The sequence below is a fragment of the Glossina fuscipes genome, unplaced genomic scaffold, assembly GCF_014805625.2.
Source record: "Glossina fuscipes isolate IAEA_lab_2018 unplaced genomic scaffold, Yale_Gfus_2 27, whole genome shotgun sequence".
NCBI lineage: Eukaryota > Metazoa > Arthropoda > Insecta > Diptera > Glossinidae > Glossina > Glossina fuscipes.
Window position 1 is genome coordinate 583,762 of NW_023998422.1, and position 19,987 is coordinate 603,748.

Genomic DNA, 19,987 nt, shown 5'->3' on the forward strand with positions numbered 1-19,987 from the left:
ATTAAAAAAAAAAAAAAAAAAAAAAAAAAAAAAAAAAAAAAACAAGCAAATTGGAAAAGAAGTTGCAAGCCTTTTGTGCTCTTCGCTGTTGTTTTTTCTATGGTTTAATCTTTGGTTGTTACAGGAACTATTGCTCCATCGCGCGATTTGCCCGAATTAACCGCCGAGGATACAATACGCATCATATTGTCGAACTTAAACTTAGTCGTGCCCGTGGTAGCCGCTTTGCTAGTCATAATCATTGCCATTATTGTTATTTGTATACTACGTAACAAAGGCAATCATCATAAAGGTATATATCAAGATGTTTAACTAATTTTTTTGTCTTTCTCTCTCTCTCTCTTTCTCTCTCTTTCTCTCTTTTTCTTTCTACTTTCGTTTTTTTTTTTTTTTTTTATTTTTTTGTTATTTATTTATTTTTTTTTTAATACCTATTCATTTTGTTTGGTTATAAAAAATATTTTAATAATAAAAATAAAAAAAAATAAATAAATAAAAATAAAAAAATGCATCCGCATATCTTATTTGTGTGCGTGTTATTATATATATTGTGCTATGGCTTAATACACAAAAAAAAACAAAATGCATGTCTTTGTAATAAAAAAAAAAAAATGTTATCCACCAAATACAACAAAGGCACAATCGCTCCTCTGGATGATGGTCGCGGTTCTGGAAATTTGCATACCCGCATACGATTGCCCGCCTGGATGCCCGAATGGTTAGATCTAAACTTTATGGTACCACTTATCGCCACCGTTATAGTGGTTGCGGTGGGTATTTTGGTCGTTTGCGTGGCTTTGTCAAGACGCCGTGCCGATGATTTGCGTGGCGGACAAAAGGATGTCTATTGTAGGTTCATTGTCTAATGTTTATTGTTGGAATGCTTGTGCGATTGATTGATTAATTTTTTTTTTTTTTGTTATTTCTTTTTGGTGTCATTTTTAATTAATTTAAACATTATAACAAATAATATTTTATTTTATTTCTGTTTTTAACTTACATACAAAACTTTAAGGGAATTTAAATTTAAATTCCTAAAGGACACATTTGATTTTCTAAAGTCACTCTTCACACACAATAAACACACAAAGTTACATCCATCTCTGTAATAAAATTCCAAGAATTTTAACTTGTACTCAAGATTCAAGAAAAGATTTTGATTCGTTTTTCAAAATGCAAATAATGGTTTTTGCCGGTACTTTTCAAAACATTTTCTTTATCGATCAATTCCCATTCTCCCATGCACCCAACATCATTTTGTCATCAATTTCAGCAATTGTGGGTTCCAAACACTGCAATAATAGTGCTGTCTTCATCCTTCCGGTGTGTTTATAGAAAAGTATTAATTGCATTAGATTTAGGGACAACCCGAAAGTGTCAATTTAGAAGGATCGGAGGCCTATGAAATCGATATACGTGTCTTTGCTGAGGTAGCTTGTTCACGAGATGTGGGAGGTGTGCTATACTTTGGTTCATAGACATTCTTAGACTGTTACAATTAAAAGAACAGCACGCACTTACTCTTACTTACTTACCGAAAACGTATAAACTTGCGAATGGGCTTCCTTTGTGCGCCTGAGCCTTTATATGTCCCCCCTGCCTAAAATCTCCTTCGGTCCATGATGTCTATGGAAAACCATTCACGATCCACCATCTTTGTTCTCCTTCTCTCTTTCTGGTTCTGTCATTACAGTCCGCCATCTCCCGTCCCAAAATTTTTAAATTGGCGCGGCCGAATTTCACAATCCCTTTACAGTGCATGGTTGCATTCTTCTTTTACCAATAAAGAGATGAAAAGGGATTGTGAAAAAACGCATATCACAATGCATCGCATCTATAACTACTACTGCTTTGCGATCCAAACCCACTTAAAGTTCTTTCTTTGCAATTGATTTATATTTTGTCTTAATTATCTACAACGGCGTGACACGAGGTAAATAATGCGGCAGCAAAGTCGTGGGAAGTTGGGCAAAATTGGCATATAGGTCTCGCACCTCTCAGAAAACAAAACACGTTTACATAAAGTGTCTTATATCCAAGGCTAGTCCAAGATTGATGACGCATTCTTTATATATCGTGCGCCAACAAGTTAAGCTTTCTCTTGAAAGAACATTAAATCCGTCATTAAATCCTTTACAAACATAAATCGAGATGCCGACAAATACCACTGTGCAATAATGTTATATGTATAAAATTAAACATAACAAATTTTGTGAACAAGAGAAAATTTGGAAAACAAATTACAATCATGGATGTAAAGAATGATCCCTTACGGGCGAATATAATCACTTTTCTTCTCTTCTCACATAACTATTTCTTAGTAAGCTTTTAAAATATTAGGTAATATTTATTTTTAATGTGTTTTTTTTTTTTACCTTAAATTTAAATTAAATTCATTTTATTATAGATGTTGTACTAAATCATATGGCATGCTTATAACTATTAAACGTAGTATAAATAACCAACCAAGTACACATTTCAACGAATACACCCAAAAAGCCACAAAATAATGCGTAAGTTCAACTAAAAATTGTACCATAATACATCTCTTTAGACAAATGGTAGGCATGTCTAATAACAATCTGTTAAAAAGAGTTTTACACAAACAAAATTTAAAGAAAAATATTTGAATCTCACGTAGATGCAACAACAAGAACACTCTAAACACGTAGAGTTAGTACATCAAGGCAAATTTAAAAATCGATAATTGATATATACCAGGAACCAGCCACTTATTAAACCAGCCGCTTCAGAATATTTTTCTTACGCGTTTTCATGTTTTCTGTCTAATTATCCGTTTTGTCCGTTGTTGTTCTATGCATTTTTCTGCTTCACCGATGTCTTTTCACGGCTTGTTCATGGATTGGTTCGGACCATCTTTATGATCACTCCTCGTATAATGCTCTATTTTAATAAAGTTGTTGCCTGAAAGATATGGCTCTTTTTAATAATAAATGTAGAACATTTGCTTCAAATGGTACCATTTGCGAACTCGTTCCCTTATAAACATTTTTAAAAATAATATGATTTCATAGGGTAATAAGGTATAGTTTTTCGATTAAGGGAAAGCGCTCCGTAAGGATGATGATAAACTTATTATGCTACAAATAGAGTACATTGATTTATTTTTCGGATCCTTTCCGTACAAATTCTCTGATGGAAAAAAGGTCTCCATTTGGCCTCAACATCAACAAATATAGGTGAGGCACAGTTTTCTACGAAGTTCTAATTTGATCATCAATATGGGAAGTGCTGCCTTAATACATGGAATCAGCGCTGAGGCAGTTTTTAGTCAACACAACGCATCCGGATTTTCCACTGTTTCGAAAACAACTCATAAGCAATTGTTCGAAATGACATGAAATTTTTGTCAGCCGTTGTTTGAGAGACAACACATTTTAAAGTCAATATAGATATTTTACTAGAGAGCACACGACTAGACGATGTATTAATGCAACGCATCCGTCATGCGTCAAAATGCTTTCGTATTGATCGTACGATGGAGAAGTCTGTAAGATTATGAAATTCTAAAATTCGTAGGAACGTAAAGGTGTTGTTTTACATTCTCATCATTGAAGGTTAAACATTCACTAAAGTTGTCCGTTTGTTTGCAACGGCCCGAGCAGGTGACCTTTTAAGGAGGATATTCTTAATCGGCATGGTATTCGCTAATACACAAAAAGCTATAACCCACAATCCATAACAGAATTTTGGCATGAAATTCGATACGAACGTTTCTCAAAGCGAGGTAAAATAAGGGTCATCCGATGTAAAAAGAAAAAAAAATCTCTACCAGATGTTAACTTAAAACTTGTACCAATACCAACTTAAGAGTAAGAATGACGTGATTCCCCTACCAGCTTAATAGGCCAATTGCGGCCAAACAAAATATATTGAAATCGTACTTGATAAAAATATTTCGGATTACCATTCAAAATAGTCAGTGTAACTTTTTCACCTTATACGCCCGAATCTTACACCGTCTGCCTTACAAACTCGATGACGGGTTGGGGTATCAAAAATTCGGGCCAAGGCGACTGGAACTTTGCAAGCATATTTCTGACGACAGTGTTTTCTTAAGCTTACGATTTGATCCTTTCCGCGTGATCTTAAATACTTATATAGAGCTTCTAGAGCGTCCCCAACCATAAAATATACGTATGGGGCGTTTTCGTTCCAACTAAACTTACTCTACCTTATTACCTAACTATACCAGCTTACTTATACTTATAAGGTCGAGTCGTAAGTAACTTTCGATGCAGGAATGTGGAATATATTGTTCGCATTTAACCACTATATGCCACCGTAATCAACCAGACTTTGTTTTCACTATATAGACGAGGATTCAGTTAGTCTCCTGTCAACTGTTACATTCAGCTGCTTTTCTTAAACTCTCAGATGGGGAGTCAAAAAGTGCATTTTCGACATGTAATGCTTTGAGAATTTAAACAATGCAATACCGCTAAGGCGACAGCTGAAAAAACATTCAACGTACACGGTAAAGGACTGATAACTGATCGGGCAGTTAGAAATTGGTTTATAAAATTCGGTTCTGAAGATACGATCTTAAAAGATGGTCTGAGGGCGGGACGTTCTTCTTACTTTGACGACAACCTTTTAAAGCCAATATTAGAGGTTCGCTAACTCCCAATCAAATGTTACCCACTAGCTGGAGAAATTAGGGAAAGTCCGCAAGTTAGGAAAAACGGAAATTACTTATGACTCGACCTAATATATTTAACTGTGTAGTTGCCACATTCAAACACAAAATAAGGGAATACAGAAGTTATCCTCCATTTCAGATTTCCATTTTTAAAAATTTTAAAAATTTCTTTCAACAAGGAATGAAAATTTTTCAAAATATATGCGAGATTATATTGATCAGAATTGAACTTACTTTCTGGCCATTGAATAATTGCTTGATTTGGAGTTCCTAGATGGCTATAATAGCTCACGTGCAATCAATAGATATATAAGAACGTAATATTTTTTTTTTTTTATATTTTAACAAGGTCCATGTCACTAACACTAATACACACTTATACAATTTAACCTTTATTGAATATGTTTATGTGTCTATATCATATGCATACTGTGTAAGTTATATACACGTTTTCTTAATCAAATATATTCCAAACTCTTTCATAAAAAATTTTAAAAAAAAGAAAAAAATGTACAAAATTTTATCTGTTTTCTCTAACCCTATCTGTCTCTCATAGCCAGTAAATGTAAATAATAATGTCAAAGCCTATTAATATGTAATGCCGAATATATGTGTATATACATATACATACATACATATATATATATATATATATATATATAGCCTCAGCTCCCCTTTGTTCCCCTTTAGTCCCCTTTGCTCCGGCTCTGTGTCTAGAATATATATAAATAAACCAACAATTAATCTGTATATATAACGTGTACATTATTCCGTGTAAAAAAAAAAAAAAAAAAATTTTTTAAAATCATTTTACATTTAATTTGAATTTTTTTTTAAACTTTCCTCCTTAATTTTTTAAAAAAATATTTTTTTTTTTTTCAATAATATTTTAACCCAAACAAAATTGTTTTTTAAAAAAATAAAAAAAAAAAAAAAAAAAAACAATCATAAAATTATAGAAAAACATTTCTTCATTTTAATCATTCATTAAGAAGAAGTTTTACAAAAAAGTTTTTAACGTATTGCCTTATATCGTAACTATTAATTAATTTTACGTTTTTTTTTTCCTAAAAAATTTTGCAAACAACACATTAAACTAAAAAAGTAAGAACATCTAGTTTCAAGCACTTTCATATATACAAGCGATTGATCGATATTACAGAGTAAACTGAATTTTGTGAGTGACTTGTGGAAATGTGTATTTGATTTGAATCGAAATGAATTGATTGATTGATTTTTATATTGCATTGCATTATGTCTCGTGAAGTACTACCTACTACTACTACTAAGCGAAACGAAAGCACTTTTTTCAATTATTGAACAATGCACAAAATCTTTTATTACAATTAAATGAAACAAACAAAGAAGAAGAAGAAGAATTCTCTTGAAATAAATAATTCAAAAAAAAAAGAAAAGAAAAACAGAAGTAAAGTAAGAAAACTTCTTTCAATCTCTCTATGTGTATGTCCGTGTTTAACGGGTAAAAGCATCTTCAGTGTGTATAACTTTTTTTTTTGTTTTTGCGATACCATATATTAATTCTAGACGATGTAGTTTACAATCAGACAATGGGACCTGGTGCCACCCTGGATAAACGCCGCCCCGACTTACGTGACGAATTGGGTTACATTGCTCCACCCAATCGTAAGCTGCCTCCTGTGCCCGGCTCGAATTACAATACCTGCGATCGGATCAAGCGAGGTACAGTTATAAGTAAGCATCTAAATTTTCCAAAAAACCAACATTTATTAATATGTTTTCATATTATTTATTACATTTTTAAAAAAAATTTTTTTTTTTCCAAAACTCAAAACAACAACAATTTTTATGAGTTGCAAAAAAAAAAAAACGCCCGCAAAGCAAAATCCCCCCCGCTTCACTTCAAAGTCGAATAAAACGGACTTTATTCATATATATACATGCGCATATACATACATATATATGTATATAAAAAACGGATTTATTGAAAATTTATTTTTCTTTTTTTAGTTCTGCCTCTGAAAATCGCAAGTTCCTTTCATAGCACGATAAGAAAAATTTTTTTGTTTCCAAAGCACCGAAGCTTTGCTTATTAAAACAGAAAATCTCACCTTTTCTTCTTTTTTAGTAATTATATTAATACACAATAATACGTAAATGTTTTATTAGATGTTTTTAGATAAATTTGTGCACAAAAAGTCAAAAAACAAAACAATAATAATTTTTTTTCATAAATTTTGCACGTTTTATATTATATATAGGTATGGTTGGTTTTTAGAAAATTTAGATTTTTCAATTCAACATTTTATAGATATTAACAATTTTTATAAATTATAAATAATAATTAATTTTTTACATAGCATTTTAAGAATCTGGAAAAAAAACTAATTGTAAAGAATTTTCTTTTCTAAATATGCGGTTAATACAGAGAGATGTGTGTAATACAACCGCAATGCAAGCATTAATCTTGGCCATTCTTCATTGAACTTCTGATTTCTTTGTGATCTTTAGCACAAAAGCGTAGTCTAGTACGATTTCTTCCAAAAATCAAATCTCAAACACATTCAAATTCTCTTCCTCATTCCCCAACTCTCTCCAACCCTTTCCCTCACTCTTCCCCCGCCCTTCAATCCCACTCTCTTGCTCACCCTCCAACTCTCTCTAGCTCTCTCTCTCATTGTCATTCCCTCTTCCTTACTCTCCGCCTCTCAACATCCTTTTCTCTTACTCTCTTTCCCCCTCTCCCACTCACTTAGCCTCTCATTATCTCTAGGTCTTTCTCTCACTCTCTCTGTCTCCCCTCTCTCTCTCTCACTCTCTATCTCTAGGTCCCCTTTCTCTCACTCTCCTCTCTCTATCATTCTCTCTTTCTCTGTCTTCCTCTCCCTTTCATTCTCACCCCCTCGTTCACTCCCTTTATAGCATGAAAGAATTATATTTTATGTCAAAGTATTATATCCATGTTATCCGCCATAGTACATGCGCTTAACATGCGTAGGAAAGGCTTTTCGATCTTCGAATATCATTTGAGAGCAAATGTTACTTTCTTTGTTTAATTCAAAGAAAAAAGCCGCTTAAATTCATCCATTGCTCTTAGGTATCAAGATTACTTGTTAAAATCAAAAAGTGTCGATTTTGGCGATGTAAGGTAAATTTAGACGCGCCCTAAAAGTTTGAAGAATTGCAAATATCACTTACATAATATGAAAACTCTTTTCTAATCTAAACATAAGTTTGAAAATCATTGGGAATTGGACAAGCAAGGTTTTTCAAGATGCCAAAACCTTTGCTTTGTCGGTTGGATTGGCAATATCATGATTGAATACGCTTCACGAAGCCATCGCTTGCGACTTTACCCACAATCGTTGATGCACTTGATCCGCCATCTACCTTCTACTGTAACGCATCTACGTGTGTGGAAAGGCTTTGGAATTCACAAAGTACGTCTTTAATCGTAAAATGCAGTCCACGTTTGCTGATAAGATTTCTTAAGCATCCAAGGCGGATTTTTACAAATAGTTTGGTCTTAATTTTCTTAATGTGCGAACGATGCGACCACTAAACCAATACAAATTCTCATATAAAAAGCATATATCTACAATTTGAATGTATCGGTTTGAAGAGGTGGATCATAAAGATTAGTCGCTAGGTGGCCTTAATTTTTTTACTGATTTTTCCACATAGCTCGTGTCGCTTAAGAAGAGAGAACTATTGCGAACTCCCTGCAACATTTTAAAAATACTTTCTTGATCATTTTAATCACCTAATCACCTAAGCACAATTGAGTTCTAAACTCATGTTACGTTTGAACTTTTTGACAAAGTGTTCTGAAACTCTAAATTTTATTCATTTTATTACTTAAAAATGTCTATTTAAAATTTCATTACATAAATTTCAATGTTTTTGTATTACACACAAATCTCTGATGACAATAAGATCTTCCTTCTTTATACCCTACACCACTTGTGATACAAGGATATATTAAATTTGTACGGATGTCTGCCACACCCAGAAGGACTTGAGATAGACATATTTTTTTTTATGCTGAGCGATCTAGAATCACTTTCTGAACTGATATAAGCTTTTCTGTCTGTCCGTATAAATGTGGTTTTAAGCTACAGTTCACCATTTTTGGAGATATTTAAATGAAATTCGGTACGGAGACGTACTTTGGTCCAAAGACAAACGCTATTGAAAATAGTTCAGGTCCGTGCACTTTTTCCACCATTCCCCATATAACATACTTATGGTTTTCATATGTGAAACCTGCAGGTAGTTTTTGGGATGTTTTGATGAAATTTGGTACACCAGTTTTTTTTGGCCCAAGGACGAGCCTTACCATATAACATCCATATTTTAAAAAATCATATGAATAATACTATTAAGCAAAGTGGTGTAAGGTATTTAATTATAAGCTTTTTATTCATTTCTTTAAGTTCAAGTCTTTTTACGCGAACGTTTTAAAAACTCCCATACCATACCGCCTTTTCGTTATATGACTAATTTTCTTTAAGTATTGTGTCTTCTTTATTTAAGACAAAATTACGCTAAAAAATAAGAATTGTTTAAAAAAAAAAAAAAAAAAAAAAAAAAAGGTGAATGTTGTTTTTTATAATAGTTGGGTACATAAATATTTTCAAAAAAAAAACAGCTCGTTCTGGTATGCGTACTAGTCACTCAACTTGGGATCCACGTCGTCCCAATCTGTACGAAGAACTAAAACCACCACCAGTACCAGCTCACAATAATATTTATGGTCACAGTCATAACATAGCCGAATGTAACTATAGACATCCAGGTAAAGAGAAAAGGGTTTTATGTTTGTTTCTTTGTTTTTCCTAATTTTAAATTAAATCAAATTTTATTCAACAAAAATTTATTGCAAGGGGATGGAAAAAAATTAACAAAATTTATTAATTTGAAAATAACTAAATCTGAACTCATTTGTTTGTTAATAATAATAAATTATTTAATCTTATTTATTGTACATACATTTTTTTTTTATTTACTTTTTTATTTTTTATGTTCGAATCATTTCATTAACTAATCTCAAGGTCTGTCTCTAACTTACCACATTTCAGCAGTAAGTATGTTGCTATAGCACGGTGTTTGGCTTAGATCTCAGCTCATATATATACTTAGATGGCATGTTTCCTTTTCTTTTGTATTTTTTTTTTTTTTTTTTTTTTTTATTATCTAATACACTCCAGAGTATACAGAGTTTTAATTACACTAAACATTTTACACACAATTTTTACAAAAAGTCGTAAATATTTTACTAATTTGCGTTTTTAATTTCTTTTAAATAAATCAAATAAAATGGAAAAAAACCAATAAAAATGAAATTAGGTATGGAAGATGAGATTTGTCCTTACGCCACTTTCCATTTGTTGGGCTTCCGCGAGGAAATGGATCCTACCAAGGCTATGAATTTCCAGACATTCCCTCATCAAAACGGTCATGCTCCACCCGGTCATGCTGGCACTATGGGACCACCCGGTCATCCCGGACACATGCATTCACGTTCTGGTTCTCAATCTATGCCACGTGCTAATCGCTATGCTCGCAAAAATAGTCAAGGAGGCCAATCGTCAATTTATACACCGGCACCAGAATACGATGATCCTGCTAACTGTGCTGAAGAAGATCAATATGTTAGTAAACTTTGCCAATTTTTCATATGCGCGCTCAATTACATATCTTCGTCTTTTGTTTTAATAATAGCGCCGTTACACTCGTGTTAACTCGCAAGGAGGCAGTTTGTATTCTGGTCCCGGCCCTGAGTATGACGATCCAGCTAATTGCGCTCCCGAAGAAGATCAATATGGTTCGCAGTACGGTGGCCCCTATGGCACTCCTTACGATCACTATGGCTCACGTGGTTCCATGGGTAGACGCAGTGTCGGTCAGTCATTAGATAATTTCAATTTGTGTTTTTTACGTAATTGAAAATTTTGCGATTGCTTGCTTAGGTTCTGCACGCAATCCAGGCAACAGCTCCCCCGAGCCACCACCACCTCCTCCACGTAATCATGACATGAGCAACTCCTCATTTAATGATTCCAAGGAAAGTAATGAGATCTCAGAAGCTGAATGTGATCGCGATCATGGACCGCGTGGCAATTATGGCGGTGAGTTTTCTGATACTTTAACGACAATTATTTTATGGTATATACAAAACAAGAAGAAGAAAAACAAAAATACAAAAATTTTAAAAATGTTCAAAATTAAAATTTTAATCAAACATTTTTTTTTTTTTTTTTTTTTTTTGTATTTGAATTTTAATAATTTATTGATTTAAAAAATTAAACAGAAGATTCTAGAGATGGTGAGTGTGGAGAACTAAAATCAATTTCAAAAGAAAATTTGTTAAAATTTGTCAGTAACATCTCAAATCATCACGCTTATCATCCATCGCTCACCAATGCTCATAATGATTACATGTATTAGGAAAAGTGTACCAAAATGAATTGATATTCAATTTTTTTTTATATAATAATTGAGAATTTTTCTGCTATGGGGTCTGCTACCCAGGTTACAAAATTCAATCTTTCCGTAAAATTTCAAACTATCAATTTATATTGGAGGCACTTATACGAAAGTTTCGAAAATAATTTTAGGCGTCTTTATTCATCAATTTAAGTATTTCATCTTCATTATAAAATAGATTATTTTCGGCATCTTATACCCACCACCTAAATTTTGACTTTCTAAAAACAGAACCGTATAACCGTATCTTATCCATAAAAAATTTATAAATAATATGGATTCCATAAATATAAGTTGTCGGAGAAAACTCAAAATTTCCTTCAATGGGTTTGAAGTCTGTGGCGTTTCGTTGCTGAAGTAATTTTTGTAAACTTAGTCAAATTAAGTAATAGTTCTTATGAAAGGCTAAAATTTATAGATAATTAAAAAGAAAAAAAAAAAAAAAAACATTAATTGATTCGGTTTTTCCCCCAGGAATCCTAGAAGTTCGTCCTTGGTGACATAATGATTTCATCAAAAATTTATCGCCCAGAATGGTATATAAAGATCGATAAAGAAAGTCTTCGCTGTTTTTTGCCACTATATACCGAGCAACACTCACGTGATTGACTCAAACGAAGACATGCTTAATAGGTCACATTTCAACTCATATATTTTTTGTGCAGATAGTTTTCTAATTCTTTGCTCTTGACGCTTGACTTTTAAAAAGGCGCATAAAAAGCCACAAATCAAGAAATGAACGCAAACGAAAGAAAAGGAAACAGAAGAGAGCCTTCAATTGCGCTGTACAGAACGAATTTCCAACACCAGTCGTATGAATATTACCCAACTAATAAATATTATTGAATATTCCCCGGGGTTTTTTCCATAGGACGATGTTGATCTCTTAATATCGGGCAACATTCACTCGATTGTCTCAAACGAACATGTGCTTAAAAGGTGGCACTTAAGGCTACATATTTCGTGCGGATAGTTTTCTAATTCTTTGCTCGGTTAAAAACTTATATTGATTTGAAAATGGGTAGAATGTGGTCGTTTTTTGTTACAAAAAAGGTGAAACTTGCCGAAAAATTTGTGAAGTGCTGTGATGGGAGGTTTTCTCAATACCGTTCCGGAAATTTCGATGTCAAAGATGCGCCTCGCTGTCACTGAAGAAGTCAATGAAATTTTTCAACTGTTGGAGCAAGACCGACACGCAAGCTGTCAGCAAATAGCAGAGGCACTAAACATTAATCACATGGCAGTTTGGAAGAGACCAAAAAACCGCGGAGACTTTTTATGTCATGTAAAATTTAGGAAAAGCGTCTTTAAAATTTGATGCATTTGTATTTCGCAAAAGCAAGGGAATTTTTCTTTAAAACAATTTCTTTAGCAAGAACGCATTTTCATATTATGTGCATATTTCCATATATGTAGGTATGTAACTTTTCTACGGAAGATTAATTTTTTCGCTCTACGGTATGCTCTTTTCAAAACTCGTAACTAATTTCCCGAATTCGTACTAAAGCACAAACACATTAGAAAAAGTATACAGTGTCTGCTCAAAGCTTTCAGTTGTTCACTTAACAAAAGAGCTGTAAACGCTTGTTATATTTTGACAACTTACAAATGTTGTTGCTCTCTGAATGATAGGTTGCCAGTGTTCAAGGAAATTGTGAAGGAGAAGAGAGAGAACCCAATATAAATTAATATGTAATATCTAAATAATATCTAATAAAGTAAATCGCACGCTTAAGAAAAAGCCCCTTTCAATCATCAATGCAAAACTTTCCGCTAAAATCAAAAACACCCACGAATCCAATGCTTATAAGTACAGTTAAAACACGTACTTCTTATACTTATTAAATGTATTTTGTCAATAACGCGCAATAGATCGCATCAGCAAATGCAACAAATATTGCGGTGGTGGGTATATGATATTTGCTTTTTCTTATTGCTAATCAATAGATGCATAATATCATGATATTTGTGAACATTAAAGTCATCATCAGTGTATCGCTTTCGGAGAAACGCAAAACCATTTAAGCTTAAGCATTATATCTAATTCTCATACTGTGTTTTGCCTCTACTTATTATTATTATTATTATGCCATAAATTTTTAATTTTAACATTTTTTTTTTTCTGTATGAATTTTATGTTTTATAATTTAAGCATATCTTTCAAAATTTCTTAATGCACATCTCTACGATTTTTCGTATCCAAAAACTTATTTTTTTTTTACTCCTTTGTAACTAATTTTTTTGTGTTTTTTGTGTTTTTTTTTTTTTTGTCATCTTATGGTTCTCATCAATGTTTATATAATGCACAAGAAATAAAAACATGCATGTGATGTATTTATATAATTTGTAGGGTGTGTTTTTTTTTTCTCTCATACTAATTTATAAAATCGAAAAAAAAAACAGCTTTAATTGGATCTTGAAGGAAATCGCCGCTATAAATTTGCTGCGCGATAAAAAATCGAGAAAAATATTGAGTCTAAAAACGAATAAGGGCTTTGTGTTCGTTTTAATCATTCACGTGTGTGTACTTACATTTCTATTTTACGTTTATTCTTAGACTCAATATTTCTTTTTTTTCGTTAACGCAATAGAATGCAATGAAATGCAATAAAGATTCGTATTAGACATTGCGGTGATTTTTAAACCTGCCTTGATCCCATTTATAGCGTGCGAAGTTAAAATAATATGCATACTTAACTTAACTTAAACTTGTTTTTTTTTGCGTTTGTAAGGTCCCTAAGCAACGCATAAAAAAAAATTTTTTCACATGCTTGCGGTCTTTTTTTATGCGTTTATGTGGTCCCTATTGGCCTCACAAAAATAGGTTTGCGTCTACTTCAGAAAATCTTAATGAGCATGAAATCCAGCAAAACAACATTTTGCAAAGATTCCTTGTAACAATAATTTATTCATACCAATAAGAGACGGAGACGACAAATATTTTCTCTTTTCCGTAGTCTTTTCTAGTTTTGACAAAAGTTTTTTAAACATTTTCTGGTAAACTATTGAAAAATATTAGCAACAAAATTCGATTTCCTTCTCTTTCTAGTAACGAGCTGTTCTTATTCTTTTTTGTTAACTAATTTTCCCAGAACACTGGAGACAGGCATTCTAATGCCTGAAAATATTTTTAAAACCATATCATTATTAAACAAGTGTTGCCGATTGTAAACAGTAACACCTTGCACTGACTTTAGAAAATTTTTAGAAATTCTCCGAAAATTATTCTGATATTCAAAAGCAAAATAGAAGCTTGACTTCTCTTCCCCTTCCTGAACCTATTTCTAAAAACTTCTCTTGTGAAGTGTTTGCTTTCTTTTGTAAAATGTAGACATATAGACATTGTGGATCGTAAGGTGCATTAATTATGTTCTTCAATCTTATTCAAGCTCATGATCTGTTGAACTAAACAGCAGCAACGTGGCGTTAATGGGCAGGAATCAAATTTAGAGAGATTCTTCAATAGATCTGAAAAAGATCTAAACAAAAATTGACAAGAATGCAACACATTGCAAACACCCCTCATTTATTTTCAAAGCAAAAAAAAAAACGGTGACACCTCCAATTCAAAACCACAGCACATACTTTCTTTAAGTGTAAAAGTTCTTCGTGAATAACTTGTGCTTTGCCTTCGTAGCAAAAACGATGATTTTGCTTATTTACTGGACTGTTAATATGAAATTGAGCTCCATCAAAGAAGATGATCACGATCTAACTTTTTAATAGTGTTGAGGTATTGACGATGGGGCTGAGTTCTTTAGCTGAAAGGGTTGAAGGCTAGACGGATCCTTCCTATTCAAACAAATAACGTATAGGTTAAGTAATATTCCTCTTTAACAATTTGACAATTTGAAGTGTTGCATGAGGACGTGTTTAGCAATATCTTAGAGACGTCACAAGTTAGAAAGCATTTTTTTGACAAACCGTTTTCTATACAAAATTTGATATTTTAGTGTTTGGGGCTTTTCCTTCGCAATACTAAAGTTAATGCAAAGTCCAAAAAATGCTTTATTTGCTCTTACAACTTGAGACTGATTACATCATCACCGCCTGCCTTCAGCTTACTACTTTTAATGCCCAAGTTTTTTTTCCTTGTTCTCTACTCTCATGAGTTTTTCCCATAAAAGTTTTAGACCTAATAAGAGAAGCCTACTGAAGAAGACTAACATAAACGACGTTGCGACGAAGCAGTTTTTCGGCAACACTGTTCATAGCACTTTTACCTCTCCAGATATTTGAACACGTATTTCCATAAAGTTTTTGCATATATTTGTATATAAATAATTTCTTAATTTTTATAAAATGTTATTTAAATATAATTTTTAATTTTTTTTTTAATTTTGTTCTTTCTTTTTTCCTATTTTTTATGATTTGTAATGGAATGTGTAATTAAATTAAATATTACTCTCTGATGGTGGGGTTTGTTGCACTTTTCTTTAATAATAAAATTCCAAAAAAAAAAAAAATGAACAAAAAAAAAACAAAACTCAACCTAACAGCTGTTAAAAGATCCCCCCATCAAAAGGATCAACGTACTACTGAAGAAATGCGTAAATTAATTGAAAGGTAAAGTAATTAAATAAATAGTTTCATAAAATGTAAAAAAAAAAAAAACTAAAAAAATATCTTTCAATTTAGAAAACTTTTTTTTTATTAAAAAAAAAAAAACTAATTAATCAATTATAAATCTCTTTTCTTTACATCTTTCACAATTTGAAATATTTTCCATATTCCAATTAATCTCTCTATCACAACCTTAAATATCTACCTACTTTCCCCCCCCCAAAAAAAAAATATTAAATAATTAATAATTAAATCAAAAACTTAGTCGCCGACACTTGTAAGTTTGTTAATATATTATGTGTTGTGTAAATAAATATGTAACTTAGCATGATGTATGTGTGTGTTCATATGTATGTGTAATTATATGTAAGTAAAATAGTTGGGCCGTGTTTTCTTTTCTTTTGTTTAAAAAAAAAAAAAAGCAATCAAGAAAAAAAAAATGTAAAAAAAATTAAAAACATATTTCAATTTGATTTTCTTAAATTTTCTTTGCATGTTTTTTTTCCAAATCATTTTTTTTTGTCTTTTATTTATTTATTGTATTTTATGTAAATATTATATATATATTTTTTAATATTCGTTTGTTACAATGATTACTTTTCATTCAAAGCAAATCACAGTTTGTGAAAGTAAAACGTATATGTATTGTGTGTGAAAACATGTCATCATCAATAGCGAATGCTCGACGTTGTTAGTGAATTAATTCGTAAAAATATATCATTAAAAGGAAGCGAAAATAAAACAATATGTTCCGACTTTATATCTTAAATATCGTGTCGCTCTGCAATCTGTACAACGTGTATAGTTTTAGGCGTTAAACCTGTAAATTTTTCCAAAAGAAATGAATAGATGCTTTGAACTTTCTCTAGTAGGTGGAAGAAAACCGTTCACCCTAAATTGTTTTCCCTCGAAATTGCGGGCCTTTTCCCCTGAGTCGTTCCTACATGCTATAAGCACCGGCTTAAGGGTTTACTTGCTGATTTGTAATTTCTCTAAATCGTTAATAGATATCTTTCGAAGCTATTTATGTTTATCTGAAAGCAGTTCCAAATGAAAATATGTTATTGAAGCTTCACGAAGAGGACTCTTGAGGATATATGAGGCTGCGAGCGATTCGAAAGCCTTCAGTGTTTCTGCCAAGAAATTAAAAGGTTCTTAACCTTAAAGTTTTTGATGCTGACTATAACTTCGGCTTAACCCTAAAGTTTTTGATGGTGACTACAACTTTGGCTGATGAATTATAAATTTTGTTGCCTATTTCAGGCGCTTGGCACACTGATGCAGCAAAACAGACACTTTCGTTGCATTAAACGGGGAATATTTAAACAAGGGAGGGTATTTTTATGGATTTGAAATAGATTTCTGGTCCTTACCATCAAAGTTCTGAAGTGTTGTCAAAGTGAAAGATGCTTTACAGCATAATCTTCTTAAACGGTAAAAAAAAATAGTTCCCATTATTTTCTACAACAGGGCGATATCATGCCGAACGAACTTATATTGGTTTGACAGTGATTCATCCATCGGTCCATTTTCGCACTTCTTTATCGCTCTAAACAAGTGATAATTAGGAGGCGTTCTGCCCGATGGGTACGCCGGGCCCTTTCGAGCTGCAACAGTGTATCGTGGCCAGCGCTTGGAAGAATTGTTCAAAAAATTGCATTTTCAGTCAATTCGGGTAGCCACTTCTAAACCGTTGATTGCGATATGATGGAGCAGACGGGCTTCGACAGCAGAGTTTTTGAAATGAACAACGAGAGTAATTAATTGGGAAGAAGAAAAATATTGAGCGCTCCTTGATTAGCGTCGGCTGTTACCATATTAAACGGAAAACAGTTAATTTTGTAGAGGAAACTCTCGAATTCAACCGTTATGATCAAAACACCTAGTATTGACTGAATCCATTCTCCTCCTGCCTCTTTACATTTTTTTAAGAAGATTAAGAAAGTAAACTTTGTGTGGGCTTCTAATAAGCCAATTTCGGCGGCAAGTGGACTGACAACCTTCCCTGGCATTTGTAAAATAAATAAATTAATAAACTTCAATCACTACTACTAAGGCATAAAATTCAATCACAGTGCTAAGGCAATTTTCCAAAATTTTTCCCACATTTTCCTTTAAAGAAGTTTGTTTTGTTTTCTCAGGATTTTTTTTGCTTTGAGCATTCGTTATAGCGGTTCTAAATATGTTCTGATTAAACTTTTTTTGAAATAAAATAATCCGTAAAAATAATTAAGTAAATTATCCATCTGCTAACCATAGAATATAATAATGAAATTTATGCTTGTTTAAAACGTTTAAGAATTAATTTTAAATTCGTTTTCATATATAATAATTATTATGAAAAGCAATATTTTTTTAAATAAAATTAATAAAGAGATAAAAAATATGCATTACTTATAATATTTATATGAATTTTGTTTTCGTTTTTTTTTTTTTTTTTTTTTCTTTTTTATATTCACAATATAGAAACGAAGCCGGTCCCAAACAACTCCAACAACAAAGTGGCGCAGGATTCACAGCCTACGATACTATGGCAGTGTAATTTGTAAAATGTTAAACATCCGAATAACAATACAAAACAACTTAAATAAGGCGAACTCTAGCGACTACTCTGACTTACCATCCAGTCAGTCAGTCAATCATTCATATATTCATTTTTTACTTATTTAAAACAAAAAAAAAAACAAAGCCAAGTTTTGTATTGTGAGCGCAAAAGAGTGTGATTCAGTTTCTTTTTTTTTTTTAATTTTTTTTTCCATTATTAGCGGAAAGGGAATGAACTAAAAAGAATGTAATAGACTGGTTGCTAAGCCACAGAAAGCAAATAGAACACAACTTTCAAGCATTCTTTTTTAATTATTAATATTGTGCGAAAGCCATAACAAAATTAATAATAACAAAAAAAAAAAAAAAAAAATTTTTTTAATAACAAAAGCGAAAACTAAGAAAAAAAGAAAACAAGGAAAACTAATTGCATTTTTCTATATATACATATATAAAATTAACATTTTTTTAAATATACTATTAAGTGTGTATTATGAATATAAACATAAAGTCTACTGACATAAATATTTAATATTTAATAAAAACAAGAAAAAAAAAAAAAACAAAAAAGAAACGAAAATTAAAAAAGAAAAACAGCCAATAACACAACTACTTCAAGACAAAACACCAGAAAACCAAAAAAAAATAAATAAAAAATAAAAAACAATAGTAAAGAGGAAGAAAAAAAAAAAAGAAGAAACTGAAAAAGAGGATTTTTATAATTTTCATAGAAATAGCAACAACAAGCCCGCAAGCATAAAGAAAATATCAAAAGAAGCACAATTAAGGAAAGAAAAAACATAAACAAAAAACCTAGTTTTAATAATACTTCATTTGTTGTTTAAAATTTAAAGTTTTTTTAAAAGATATTATTTTTTCTAAAGAGTCATATATATTAATTAATATAACATATTAAGAATTTCTTCTTTAACACCTTAAAGTTGCTTAGAATATTAAGTTGCAAAAAACAAAAATTTTTCATTTTGTTTTGTTTCATTTTATCTCTCTATTATACGATTCCTGTAGTTTTTAAGACATATAACAAAGCTACATATGCTTTATGGCCTCAACTTCCAGCTACAGTATTGAACTTATGCTCTTTTGCTTTTACCCTCGAGGTGACTTTTGCACTACAGTTTCCAACAACTGGAAAATGGTATAGTTAGGGATTGATTTTGAAGCACATAATGCTCTCAGTTTAATTATGGGTATCTGAAACGCTGCCTTTCTGCACTTTCTAATTTATGAAATATGAAAGAATTCGTAAATTTTAGAAATTTTAATGCTAGTAATGGTTCGTTTCCCACGAAATGAATTTTCTCCGGAAAAGCGCTTCAAACCAACAAATAGCATTAAAAAAAACATCTAGACGTTTGGAAAAAGTCCACTTAATCTGACTTCGTGTAAAAAAAGTTTACAGACATCTGGAAAAAATCCATTTAATTTGATATCGTGCAAAAAAGGTTTTCAAATGTTGAGAAGGATACATTGCCTAGACGTCTGGAAAAGGTCCAGCTAACCTGACATCATGCAAAAAAACGTTTACAGACATCTGGAAAAAATCCATTTAATCTGATATCGTGCAAAAAAGGTTTACAAATGTTAAGAAAGATACACTGCTTACTTTTCAAAGGCACTTGTATTCATTTCATGTCATTGAACTTAAAGGATATTTTCATTGCTGTCAAAAGTTTGACATTTCAATTCTCAAAATTGAAATATGCTTATGTTAAGATCCAGTGGTCCGCT

General features: G+C 31.8%; 1 protein-coding gene across 6 annotated transcripts in view; it reads left to right on the forward strand.

Moving 5' to 3' along the window:
• LOC119635880 (Down syndrome cell adhesion molecule-like protein Dscam2) overlaps positions 1 to 18,608 on the forward strand; it is a 150,868-nt gene extending 132,260 nt beyond the window's left edge. For 3 of the 6 annotated variants that reach the window (XM_038030903.1, XM_038030899.1, XM_038030900.1), the window contains exons 16-23: positions 637 to 849; positions 6,209 to 6,364; positions 9,294 to 9,440; positions 9,992 to 10,296; positions 10,367 to 10,547; positions 10,615 to 10,773; positions 15,631 to 15,697; positions 18,161 to 18,608. In XM_038030903.1, the coding sequence (XP_037886831.1) occupies positions 637 to 849; positions 6,209 to 6,364; positions 9,294 to 9,440; positions 9,992 to 10,296; positions 10,367 to 10,547; positions 10,615 to 10,773; positions 15,631 to 15,697; positions 18,161 to 18,236 (1,304 nt within the window). In that variant the 3' untranslated portion in view covers positions 18,237 to 18,608. Of the gene's footprint in view, positions 1 to 124; positions 293 to 636; positions 850 to 6,208; positions 6,377 to 9,293; positions 9,441 to 9,991; positions 10,297 to 10,366; positions 10,548 to 10,614; positions 10,774 to 10,955; positions 10,971 to 15,630; positions 15,698 to 15,959; positions 15,972 to 18,160 lie in introns of all 6 variants that reach the window. The other 3 variants (XM_038030898.1, XM_038030902.1, XM_038030901.1) reach the window with 2 other exon arrangements.
• The last annotated feature ends 1,379 nt before the right edge of the window (positions 18,609 to 19,987 follow it).